The sequence below is a fragment of the Pelodiscus sinensis genome, chromosome 2 (assembly GCF_052426305.1).
Source record: "Pelodiscus sinensis isolate ZL-2025 chromosome 2, ASM5242630v1, whole genome shotgun sequence".
In the NCBI taxonomy this organism is placed as follows: Eukaryota; Metazoa; Chordata; order Testudines; family Trionychidae; genus Pelodiscus; species Pelodiscus sinensis.
In genome coordinates this window covers 150,313,166-150,326,911 of record NC_143053.1, presented here as the reverse complement: position 1 = coordinate 150,326,911, position 13,746 = coordinate 150,313,166, and the positions used below count along the sequence as shown (strand labels likewise).

At 41.5% G+C, this 13,746-nt stretch overlaps 1 protein-coding gene across 3 annotated transcripts in view; it reads left to right on the top strand.

The window, feature by feature from the left end:
* The window catches only part of EPB41L4B (erythrocyte membrane protein band 4.1 like 4B), a 266,752-nt gene that overhangs the window by 127,852 nt on the left and 125,154 nt on the right, over window positions 1-13,746 (top strand). For all 3 annotated transcript variants that reach the window (XM_075921605.2, XM_089776480.1, XM_075921604.2), the window contains exons 6-7: window positions 275-327; window positions 9,649-9,769. In XM_075921605.2, coding sequence (XP_075777720.1) covers window positions 275-327; window positions 9,649-9,769 — 174 coding nt within the window. The remainder of the gene's footprint in view (window positions 1-274; window positions 328-9,648; window positions 9,770-13,746) is intronic.

Sequence of the window (13,746 nt, the reverse complement as noted above, 5' to 3'; positions counted from 1 at the left end):
TTATATTTGGGCATATCACATTTTCACCATTAATGAGAAATTACTAAACTCAGAAATAGCTCAGTGTGCTAACTTGTAACTAAGCTTAATTAAATCAAAATATTAGTATTTGAATTATCTAAATATGGTGCAATTTAACTGGTACTTTGGAATTAATAATTCATATTAGTTGAAACTGTTAGAAAACTCTTTTAGTTTCTTCTGGAGACAGGGTTTATATAAAATGTAAACTTAAAAAAATCGTATTTTTATTGTTTATTTTGTCTCTTTAAAGACTGAAATGTCCATATGATACTGCTGTAGAACTAGCAGCTCTATGTCTTCAAGGTATGTGACTTTTTACAAGTAATTTGCATAAACTTTTATTTTAAAAGTTGACTAACAGTTTCTTCACATTTTCCCCTTTTGTCATGAATAGGCACTAATTGACAGTACATGTATTTAAATGGCAGCTATTGTTATTGTGATTGGTCATTAGAATAATACATTTGCTGAGTTTTAGAATCTCTGGCTCACAGACATTTGCGAAACTTTAAATAATAAAAGTCAGTTCAAGTTCATTTTTTGGAAATTATGTGACATGGCTGTCCAACTAGGGACCAACTAGGGATTTGTATTGGATTGAATATGAAATCTTGGGTTCAGTTCCATCTAGGATTAAGAACAAAATTTAAGGAAAACCAGATCAGGCACATGTTGTTGCTGTAGTAATAATAATAATTATAATGCTAATAATAACAACAGTAACAACAAAAATAGTAATAAAGTGATCCATGTTGCACAGTTTTGTTCATACTGTGTTTGTGCACAAAGATACTAAAGGAATTTTTACTTCCCTTTTCTTTTTTCTATTTTGTTCATTCATGTTGTTTCTTTACTTTCTTAATATGGACTTCCGAGGTTAACGCCCAGCTTACATTAGCTTAAAATTTTTATGCACTCATTTTTACCTGTGGAGACACCAGATGAAGCACTGTTAACTTCCTCCCAATTTTAGAAAAAGAGACCTGTTCATAGAACAGCTTGACATATCTACAGTTCTGTTAATCAAAGATATGGAGAATTATTTCTCTACTAAGAAAAGGAATAGGGCAGGACATCCATTTACAGTTTGAAAAAGCTTTTTCTCTGATCATGTATGAAAACCAGTATTTAAAATACTGGATGCCAAGCAGTGTACTTATAAATTATGGCTTTTTTGTGCCAATCAATTTTTCTCTGTTTAGAGATACTTGTGGTAACTTTCTCAATAACATCATACCTTGGCACTGTAATATCAAATTTGTTCTATCTGCAGATATTAGAAATATAATTTTATATTACTTCTTGTATATTTATTTTATATATATATTGAATCATTGTAATCAAGCAGATGAGATAAAATAACTAGAAAATGATTTTTCCCTTTTAGTAGTTTAAATTTCACCTTATATTTAAATGATTTTAGTGTGTTTTTTTAAGTGTGAGCAGGATGATAAAAGGACAGTATACATAGGGATCAGTGTGCCAGCTATTTTAAATGTGATCCAGATTCTTTCTCTTAACCACGACTTCCTTTTTATTTTGCTATTATGGCTGATTTATGAGGAATATTATTTTATTAGATAAATTTGTCAATTGTTTCAGATCACTGCCTTAAGAGCTGGCATTTTCTGTGCATCGTCTTTGACATGCAAATTGTACTTTTTTGAAGAAAAATATGGAGAGAAACATCTATTCATGCTTTTGAAACTACTTTAGAATTCTCTTTAGTATTGTAACTTTCCCTTTATATAACATTTACAAGTTTGATTTCATTTAGTCTAAAATAATTGGTACAATATATTAAACTATATTTATGGTCAGTCTGATACAATTCACTCACTTAGATACATTTCAGAGCTATTAAAAGAGTTCACTTGATGAATTAAATTATTTAAATATCTCAAGTTGCCAATGTTTGCAATCTTATATTGTAAAATCCTTTCATAAAATGTATCTTTCTTTCTACATTAAAGAGACAGTGATGTCTTTAGTAACTCTCCAAGTGAAATTATTTTACACTTTTGAAAGATACCTGGGTAGCTACCTCATTTTAAAGTACAACTACCAGTTTGTGCATTTATTTTATTAGAATTTGCATACTTACACATGTCAGAATGCAGGTACATAATTTTTAGACTACAATATTTATATAAAAAAGAAAAAGCTCCAAAGTAAGCCATCCTCCTCATCACTGAACCTCCAGTAAAAACCTGAGAAAAGAGATGGACCTTGTACCATGCATCAAATGTGAATTCTGTTGAACCAGTCAGTGAAGTGAAATGTATAAAATTGATTTATCCTGATTAACATCTATGTCAAAGGCTCTTAACTTCTCTCAGACACAAAACAGCAGCAGAATTGTAAAATGTCTCTGTGGAAACTCGTGTATAGGTTTTGTTGCTGTAATTCACATTTGAAAATATTGTTGAACAAAAAATTGTGAATGGAAGTTAATAGAATTCATTTTATTTACTATTTTGGAAACCCTAAAATGTGGTCATAAATTTTATCTATCAGCTAACAATTAAACTGTGTGTTCTTGATAACTTAAAATAAATTATTATCATTTTTATCTTCCAAAAGACTGTTTGTCCATGTACATAGTCTTTCTGTTCTTTCTTGCTGCAACGTTTTATGTGTAATGTTTACATGAAGCGGTAGTAGATTCTTCTTTGAGAGGCATCGCAGGGGGTGCTCCTCAGTAGGTGTTGAGAGTCCCATTGCCTCTGGACGGAGTTTTGCCTAGCAGTGCATCAGGGGGCTGCGCATGTGCGGCACGCCGAGCGTGTGGGCTTCCCCCAGTAGCTATGCGCATGCGCCCCTCCCCCCCTTAGTTCCTTTCCACCGTCCCCGACTGTGGACGGAACTCGGCAGTGCTCTCCTCTCCTCAGAACAAACTTGTGGAAAATTAGTTGGTTTTTTATTAATAGTTAGTTCTCTGTTACAGTTATTGTTAGTTAGATTTAGTATAGAGTTAGTTTAAAAAAAAAAAGCAGTGTGGGTCTTGAGCCGCTGCCCATCTTCAAACGCTGTGCGCTCTGCAAGGACGTGATGTCTGCCTCTGACAGGCATGACACCTGCCTCAAATGCCAGGGGAACTCTCGCTCTCAGAGAGATTGCCCCCACTGTGCCAAGGTTAAAGCAAGATTGCGCAAAGATAAGGAGCTTAAACTCAAAATGTTCCTCTCAGAGAACAGCAAGGGACATGCCTCTGACCCAGCTCTGGGCAGAGTAATTTATCCAACAATGATAAGCCTAAGCCCTCCAAAAGAAGGGCAAGCTCGTTACCTCAGAAACCCATAAAGAGGCACTCTGAGGTAAAAAAGTCAGACCACTCAGATAAGAACCGTCTGAGTACGTTTGACCACCCAGGTACTTCGGGCGAACAGCATAATAAGCCAGGAGGCACTTCAAATGCTGCCCTTAAAGAGGCATCAGGCCACTCTGTGCCTGCCTCAGATACCCCGGTATCGCTGACCGTTATGGCAGCTCCACTGGTACCTCAGCCTCTCACGAGGGTACCTAGAGAAGGGATAGAGCACCCATTCAGTACTGCCCCTCCTTCTCAATTATTAGGGGCGACAGCTCTCCCACTCAGCTCTGTACAAAGAGCGGGCTCCTCTCAGTTAGAGCAGCCCCCCGCACCACAAATTCCCCTTATCACCTACAGGGAGAACAAAGATTTACAGATTGCTTCAAGGCTTCACTCCCCTGTTTTGAGTGAAGATAGATATCTTCCTTCACTACTTTCTGATTAATCAGATCCACCTTCCCCCCCTCTTATTAGAAGAGGGAGAGGAATTGGCTGCCTTCTCACCCCAACTGTCTCCTTATTCAGAAGCAGCCAGATCTCTTCAGAGCACAAATGACTCCCTGGGCTTCCTATTTGTGGATGCCTCCGCCCATGGCGTACCCCCCATAGTGGCAAATGTGGAACCAACCCACACAACAGCACAAAAAGAAACCATTTAAAACTAAGCATATCAATAAGCCTCCTTCACGCTTTACTGAATCTCCTCACAGATATGTTCAGAGGAGTGTTAATGAGTATCTATATTCCCCAAGGTCAACGACGGAATTTGTGGCCCAGACAACATCATTATCAGATACGGGGGAAGCAGTTCTACTTCCATCCTCTAACACTTCAGAGGACGTCTCTTCCTTCCAAGACCTATTCAAAAGAGTCGCACAAGATTTAAATATTCCCATAGAGGAAGTATAGGATACTCCCCACAAGCTTACTTACATCCTACAAGCGAGTGCATCTGCAAAGATCGCTCTTCCTATTAATTCAGCCATCCTACAACCCGCAAAAACTTTATGGCAGACACCTGCCTCGATTCCCCCCATGAGCAAAAAGGCATATCGAAAGTACTATGTGCCTCCCAAGGGATCTGAATTTCTCTTTACACATCCCCCTCCGAACTCCCTGGTGGTGGATGCTGCATAACAAAGAAATAAGCAGCAAAATCGCTCAACCCTATCTGACAAAGTGAATAAAAGATTAGACTCGTTTGGCAAAAAGGCGTATGCCTCAGCCACTCTCTAGCTGAAGGTAGCAAATTATTCAGCCCTGCTCAGTAAATACGATTACAACAATTACATGAAACTGAACATATTTATTGAAGATCTCTCTGAAAGTAAAAAATCACATTTCAAAGCAATTGTCTCTGAGGGACAGACAATTTCTCATATAGCGCTACAAGCTGCTCTCGATGCAGCAGACACAACCACAAGAACTGCTGCCACAGCGGTCACTATGAGGCGAGCCTCTTGGTATTACTCCTCCACTTTTCCTCAACAGCTTCAGACAGCAGTAGAAGATTTGCCCTTTGAAGGGGAAAACCTCTTCTCCATGAAGACTAATGAAGTCCTTCAATCCAGGACTCCAGAGCCTTTCTCAGATCTCTAGGGATCCAAACACCTGCAACAAGGGCGAGACAATATACCAACCATATCATAGATCAAAGTACCCGCAACCCCCATTCCAATATCACAGACAAGAATACCTCTCTTACCTACAGCAGGGTCGAAATAGGAAGCAGAGGCGACGGTCCCAGAGTAACACCTCTAACCATCCATCACAATTGAATGAGCAAATTTGAAATTACAGTTGAAAGACCGAAAACCAGACCACCCATCCCAGAACTCCAGAATCTTTCCAAACTTTTTCATTTTCATCTGCTTCCATTCTGACATCAGTGGGAATTAATTACCTCAGATAAATGGATTCTGCAAACCATCTCACTAGGGTACAGGATCCCCTTTCTCTCCCTTTCTCCTGCCCACCCTTCTACCCCCCATCTCTCTTCAGGAACCCATCTCATGAGGTAGACCACCTGCATGAAACAGGAGGTAGACCACCTGCTACAACTAGGGGCCATAGAGCCGGTTCCACCACAATTTCGCAGAAAGGATTTTATTCCCATTATTTCCTCATAGAAAAGAGGACTGGTGGGTGGAGACCCATCCTGGATCTCAGATCCTTGAACCAGATACATAAAGAAACCGAGATTTAGAATGGTTACCCTAAACACAATTATCCCAGCTCTGAAGATGGGCGACTGGTTTTCCTCTCTCGACTTACAGGATGCATACTTCCATATTTCCATTAGACCATCTCACAGACGTTTTCTCCATTTCATTTTAGGTACATACTATTTTCAGTATACAGTCCTGCCCTTTGGACTCTCTACAGCTCCGAGAGTATTTTCCAAGATGTTAGCAGCAGTCACTGCCCATCTCAGAAGACAAGGGGTCACCATATATCCCTACCTGGACGACTGCCTAGTCAAAGCAAGGTCCAGACAGGAGTACCACCATCACAGTAACATGGTCCTAAGCTGCTTTCACTCCCTTGGGTTATGTCTACACTCACGGCTTCTTGCGCAAGTATGGCCATTCTTGCGCAAGAATCTGCAGAGGGTCCACACTGCCCGCCTGCTCTTGCCCAAGGAAATTTACAGTAGGGCATGGTAAGAGAAGGTTTCTTGCGCAAGAGCTATGCTCTTTTTTTAACAGGTGTAAGCCCTCTTGTGCAGGAGCTCTTGCGCAAAAGCACCACTCCCACATGGCAGTACTCTTGCGCAAGAAGCCGCCAGTGTTGACATAGCCGGACTCCTCGTGAAACAATCCAAATCAATGCTCACGCCCTCTCAATCCATCCAGTTTATTGGGCACACCTCAACTCTGTCGCAGCCAGAGCCTCCCTCCCTGCTGACAGATCCACTCGCATCAGTCACCAGGACATGCCTGCAGTCACTGTACTCGACTGCTTTCAACTTCTGGGGCATATGGCTTTCTGCAACCCAGTGGTGCCCAACGCACAACTCTTTATGAGGTGTCTTCAGGGTTGGCTCTGAACCCAATACAAACCACACATTCATTCAATGACCAAAAGACTAATACTTCCACGCTCAGTCAAGGCATCTCAGTCAAGGCATGTTTAAAGTGGTGGACAAGAATGTCTAACCTAAGTACAGGCATACCCTTCCAATCCACAGAACTAACAATAGTCATCACCACAGACGTGTCACTCATGGGCTGGGGTGCTCATGGGCGTGAAAGGAAGACCAGCTCAAGGCATATGGTCTGCTGCAGAGCGTGCTCTACATATCAACGTTTTAGAACTCAGAGCTATTTGCCTGGCATGCCAAAAATTGCTCCTTCAAATCAAAGGGATACATGTCCACATTTACACGGACAATATGGCATTCATGTTATATATAAATTGCCAAGGTGGAGCACAATCGCAGCCTCTGTGCAAAGAAGCCATAGCCCTCTGGAACTGGGCATTAGCACGAGATGTTCGCGTATCTGCTTGCCGTCTGCTCGGGGCACTCAATACGATAGCCGATGCCCTAAGTAGAGCCCTTCCCCAAGAACACGAACGGGAGCTAGACCACACAATACTGATGAAAATATTCAGCCAATGGGGTTACCCCGACATAGATCTGTTTGCCACCAGAACCAACAGAAAATGCATGATGTATTAGTCCAGAGTGGGCATAGGGAAACAGTCTTTAGGGGACGCTTTGATTCTAACATAGAATGCACCCCTGCTATATGCATTTCCCCTCTTCAACAGAGTCATTATAAAGATATGGAGGGACAAAGCAAAGATCATCCTTATAGTGCCATGTTGGCTGCACCAACCCTGGTTTCCCCTACTACTCAGGATGACACAGAGCCATCCAATCACGCTACCACAAGTCCCACATATCCTTCATCACCCACAAATCAGGACACATCTCAACTCCCGATGTTCCATCTGAAAGCGTGGCACCTCAATGGTTCACTAGCATAGAGCTCCAGTGTTCCCAGCAAGTCTGTGAGGTTCTGCACAGCAGAGCTCCTGCAACAAGGAAAACATCCATCGGTAAAGGGACCTGTTTTACATACTGGGCCATCGAATGCAATATATTGCCACAAATCACCCCACTCCCCATAATCCTGGAAAACTTAATACACCTAAAACAGTCTAACCTCTTGTTAGCCTCAACATTCCATGCACCACGAGATGACACCATTTTATTTGCGCACCCCACAAACAAACGCTTTCTGAAGGGTCTTCAAGCCTTATATCCTGATGTCACCTCCATGAAAACCATGGGACCTTCATCTAATATTAACACCACTAACAAAACTGCCCTTTGAACCTCTGGCCACATGTTCCTTGCACCACTTAACATTGAAAATGGCTTTCCTAGTGGCAGTTACTTCAGCACGGAGAGTAAGTGAACTGGCCGTGCTCATGTCCGATCCGCCCTTTATCATCTTTCTCAAAGATATGGTGTCCATGCATCCGCACCCGAAATTCTTACCTAAGATCTGTACAGCCTTTCACATTAACCAGACAAAACACTTACATGTGTTTTTTCCCAAAGCCTCACGCTTTGAAACCTTTGAAACACAAATGTACACACTGGATGTCAAAAGAACTCTCTCCTTCTACATAGACAGAACAAAGCCATTCAGATCCTCCCCACAGCTCTTTGTTTCCATTGTGAACCATACCATGGGGAAGAAAGTATCATCACAGAGACTATCCCATTGGATATCAGAATGCATCACCACATGTTATTCGCTTAATAACTTACCTCCACCTGCTTCAATCCAGGCGCACTCTCCAAGAGCAGTGGCAATCTCGGTGGCATACCTGAGAAAAGTTCCACTGGAGGACATTTGTGTAGCGGCAACATGGTCCCCGGATAACACCTTGGCAAAGCATTATTCACTTGCTTCAGGTCCTCTACTCCATACTAGACTAGCAAAAGCTGTCCTGCAGCCAGCATACTTACCCAATCCGAAGTCCCTACCTCCATAACAGGGATTGCCTGTAGTCACCTACTGTGGAGCACCCCCAAGGACATCTCTCAAAGAAGAAGAGGAGGAGGTTACTCACCTCCTGTAACTAACGTTCTTTGAGATGAGCATCCCTGGGAGTGTTCCGTTACCTTCTCTTCGGATACAATTTCCTCCCCTCTACCTCAGAAACTCAGAAAAAGAAAAACACATAAATTACACTCTTCTGTTGGGTTCTGGATAGAGAAGGAACTGAAGGAGGGGGGCCGCACGTGCGCATAGCTACTGGGGGAAGTCCGCGTGCTCAGCACGCCGCGCATGCACAGCCCCCCTAATGCACTGATAGGCAAAACTCTGTCCAGAGGCACTGGGATGCTCAGCACCTATTGTGGAGCACCCCTGGGGACGCTTATCTCAAAGAATGTCAGTTACAGGAGGTGAGTAACCTCCTCTTTTCTTCAGCGGGACTGATTTTTTTAAATTATTTTGTTGTTCATGGCAACAAGAACACCAATGTATTATAAAGCACCAACATTAACACACGTGTAGGCACACATCTTTTTTTTTTTTTTTGGTAGCATTTGGGGTGCATGTTTGCTGCATCTACGTTAAACAGAACTGACGCTATTAAATTGGAAACTATTTATATAGGTCAGCCATTCATGGAACCATGTGGGAAATGTCTTACAGGTATATAACAGGATAACAGGGAGGTGACACTCAGGTCAGTGGGGTTCTGAGCTCAGTGAAAGGGTGCTTATTGGTGTTTAGCACCTTGAGGGATCAGTACCAAAGTGCCCAACTCAATCTGTGTCTTCAAAAAAAATCTCTTCCCAAATATATACTACAGACCTGAAAACTATAATCATGTTCGGGTTGAGAAAATCAATTTCTTAACACTAGCTACTGTACATTTCCATTTCCATATGTATGATATGGGCAGAAATTTGCAATAATCGGAAACACTACTTAGTGATGAAAAAATATGTTTCAATTAAAGGAAACTGCGGTGTTTATGTTAAAGAGGAACATTTGATTTGTGTTGAGCAAAAATTATATTCCTCTTAAAATCTCCTAAATGCAAGATGTAGCAGCATTTCATAAGTTTAGAATTCTGAACCTGTCTTAAACTTTCCTACAGAATTTCTAGTTTGATTTATAATTTGAGTTTTCAGAATTTAAATGTGCACACAGATACAATAATAAATGTATAATTCTAAAACTTCTTCTGTAGCCTGCTAAATGTGGATATGGAGCAGTTGTTTTTTAATGTTTCTGGTGACAGCATGACCTTTTGTCTGGCTTTCTGAATGATTACAGCTGAACTTGGAGAGTGTGAACACCCAGAACACACACCAGAGCTAGTGTCTGAATTCAGATTTTCACCAAACCAGACTGAAGCTATGGAATTTGATATCTTTCAGAAATGGAACGAGTGCAGGTATGGTGCCTGTGTGATGGTGTCAGCTTTAAAATAGATGCCCAAGAGATTCTTCTCCAAAATCAAATAATGCTGAATAGACCCCCTTGCTTTTGGATCAGTCTCAACACATGTTGTTTTAGGGTTTTCTAGACACATCTAGAACTCCTTTAAAGAAGTAGCAGGCATTGACATCAGACAGGGTTGTATGGTTAATTATCAATTTCAGCATTTTGGCTCCATTTTCTCTTCTTGAGGTGTTGAAGGAGTTTATTTTCTACAAGTGAGAGCCTTCCAAGATTCCTTCACATAATTTTTACATTAGGTAGTACCCTTAGAGAGCTATTTTTGACCACCCAGTCAGTCTCTCAAAGATTTAAGGTTTTTGATATAGAACCAGAAGCTTAAATCCAGCTCTCCGAATCAGATTTTTTAATGAGGGTGACGTTAAGACATGAACAAGGAATGGTTTAACCCTGACATCTCCATGTTAAATGCAAAACATTGAGGTCCTTTGATCAACAGGAGTTTCACTATTAGAAATGATGAAGATTGTATTGGCTATTTTGCAGCTTTTCTAAAACTTTGGAGCAGTTAAGAAACTGTATTATTGTGGTAGTACTATGCTATTTGCAACTATAACCAGTTATATGGCAGCAGTCCAGTGAAGTAAGAGATAATTATAGATAATAGAAAAGGAAGAACTTGGCTATTTTTAATATTTAATTACTCTCATCCTAACAAATGGCTATAGAGGCAATAATGTGCAGTTTTGTAAGTTTCATTTCCTCTTAATTTTGTAGAAACTGACCACGTTTTAGAGACAGTTTTATTTTTTCTGATAAGTCAATGCTTTGAATAATGGTAGTTTGGCTTATTATAGCTTCTTGGAGACTTTGAGCTTGTTATGGACTCCGATGATACTACATTGAAGTTGGGGTATGGTTTTCAAACAAAGTCTCCATTCTTGAGACACAATTGTTTCCTCCCAAACAAATAGTCATTAAAAAGCATGAAAGAACTGTGGATGCAAAATTGTTCCCTCAGAAATGGAAGTCCAGTTTAAAAATCAGGCCCCATAACATCAAAGTTCTTTTTTTATTCTTCTTATTATTACTGAAGTGTATTCTACCATGCACATGAACCCAGAACATATTGCAAGTAGTGTCCATTAGTCTGTGCCTGCACCTTGGAACTCTGTGTTTCTCTGTGCCCAGAACAATCCTTGCACTGTCTTCATCTCTCTTATAGATCATTACATGTCGTGTGTTAGTGTTTTTATAGAGTTTTATAATCTTCTGTTTCGTTAGTGTGGCTTAATTTTCCCCACCCTGAGGACTCTATGTCCCCCCCCATTTGGGAGCAGGATTATGCTCAGAAATCTAGGATTTAAAATCTTTGTGTTCTGTCCTGGCTCCTTCTTGAGCTCTACTGCATTGGTGCACATATTGCCACCAAATACAGTGTCTGTCACTTCTTCCAGGAGCCGAAGCTTCTTCCTCCTGTTACTGATAGTACTGAAAATGGACCTGGCTTTCTCATCCGCTGAATCCTATGTCCAGAATGAACTATCACTTCCCCTAACTAAGGAGATTAGGACAGACAGGGCTTCAAGGATTTCTTGGACCTGTCCTGGGCTCTGGTAGGATTACTCTACAAGAGGCTTCTGGTATATAATGGTTTCACAGTCTCACCATCTCCCCCATGTGCCCAACCAGCCTTTGGTCAGAGGGGCCCTATGGGAGATCCTTATGCATGACACCTGAATCTATGTATTCAACGAGAGTCATATTGTCCTCCTCCTCCTTGACAACAGCATCAGGCTTCGCTGGAATATGTGGAGGAAGAAAATGATGAGCTGGATCAGGTGATACCAACAAGTATAACTTCTTCCTCACCTGATGAGGCAATTGCCCCAGCTTCACCATTCCCAGCTTCTTAGAAGTTCAAGATACACAGAACAAACTCTGGGATGTTCTACAGCCCTCAAGACCCATTCAGGTAGCTTTTCTGGTGAATGCAGAACCAGCTAGAATGGTGTAGCATACAGCATCAGTCTGTACCTCTGTGGCAAAAAGGGCTGATAAATGTTACTTTGTGCTATGAAAGGGGCAGAGTTATTGTTTACCCACCTAGTCTTTAATTTCCTAGCAGTGCACAAGTTCCAAATAGTACCATCCTGAAACCACTGTTACAGACAGAGCTAAGCATATTGGCCTTTCAGGGCAGACGGTATTTACATCCACCGGTCTTCAGGTTCATATTCTCTAACCAGCAGGCCTTGCTAGCAAAATTTTATGAACTACACAAAATTCCTAGAATTCCAAGATAAAACTCCCCCAGGAGAACAGGGATTTAAATATCCCGCGCTTCATTAGCATGTTCACGGGTGGTTGCCATTTTGGCTATCCACTCTATATCCAGGGGTATCCATATCCGTGGATGTAGATGTAGATATCTGAATCTCATTTTTGCAAGTCCAAATTTTGAATCTAGAATCCTGCATATTTGCGGATATTTGCTTTATATCCATGGGTATACATGTCGGTGGCTCATTTTTGTGGACACAGCTGTGGATGCAAAATTTTGTTTCCATGAAGGGCTCTAACTATAAGAACCACTATTCAAGTATCGCAGGGTATGTCTACACTACCCAGCTAGTTCGAACTAGTGGGATAATGTAGGCATACCGCACTTGCAAATGAAGCCCGGGATTTGACTTTCCCGGGCTTCATTTGCATAAGCTGGGAGCCGCCATTTTTAAAACCCCGCTGGTTCAAACCCCGTGCAGCGCGGCTACACGGGGCATGAACTAGGTAGTTCGAACTAGGCTTCCTAGTTCGAACTACCGTTACTCCTCGTGAAATGAGGAGTAACAGTAGTTTGAACTAGGCTTCCTAGGAAGCCTAGTTCGAACTACCTAGTTCGTGCCCCGTGTAGCCGTGCTGCACGGGGTTCGAACCAGCGGGGTTTTAAAAATGGCGGCTCCCCGCTTATGCAAATGAAGCCCGGGAAATTCAAATCCCGGGCTTCATTTGCAAGTGCGGTATGCCTACGTTACCCTCCTAGTTCGAACTAGGAGGGTAGTGTAGACATACCCAAAGAGCTTAGAGGCCCATGTATGCAGTCCCATCACTAGACGACCTCTACTCAGCCTTATCCACTAGCTAACAGCTCCTTTTGACAGGACTTTGGAAGATTGCAACGTAATAATAACAACATCCTCACCTGTTCCCAAACTACCCTTTGGTGGCTGCTTACCATACTTTGTCCACAACTGTAATAGACAAGTGGATACTAGATATCATTAATTTGAGCTATGCCATCACATTTCTTTCTCCATCACCTCAGAAGTTCCTTTCTTGGGTAAACATTCTGCTCCTTCCTTCCTTCCTTCAGAGACTGCTCTCAGATCCTCCAGTAGTGGGTAGACTCACTCCTCAAATGAGGAATGACAGAGCAAGTTCTACCTTTGCATCCAGAGAAAAGGGTTCTCTCACAATTGCAGAGTTCCCAAGGAAAAGAGAGGATGGAGGCTCTGTTCTTGATCTATCGCAATTAAATGTTTTTATTCATAAATTAAAATTCTGCGTGGTTATGTTGGCCTGAGTAGCTCCCTGTTTGGAAAAAAGGACATACGAGGAACAGCTCTGAACAAGAAGATGCATTTTATCACATGGACTTGGGCCTGTCCCAGAGAAGGTTCCTCAAGTTTGCTCTAGGACAGAAACACTGCCGGTTCAGAGGACTCCTATTATATCTAACAGCATCCAAGGCCTTCACAAAGGTCTTCTTACTGGTGACAGCACAGAAGAGACAAAAAGTTTACAGCATTTTCTGAATTTGAATGGCTGGCTTTTAACACACAGATTCCATCTGAAAGTTCAGTTGGCAATTTTGTCCTTGCTTTGCTTCCTTGCATCCTTGGACATCTGCATAAACATGGAAAAATTTACTTGGACTCCTACACAGCTCCTAGACATTATCAGCAAGACCCT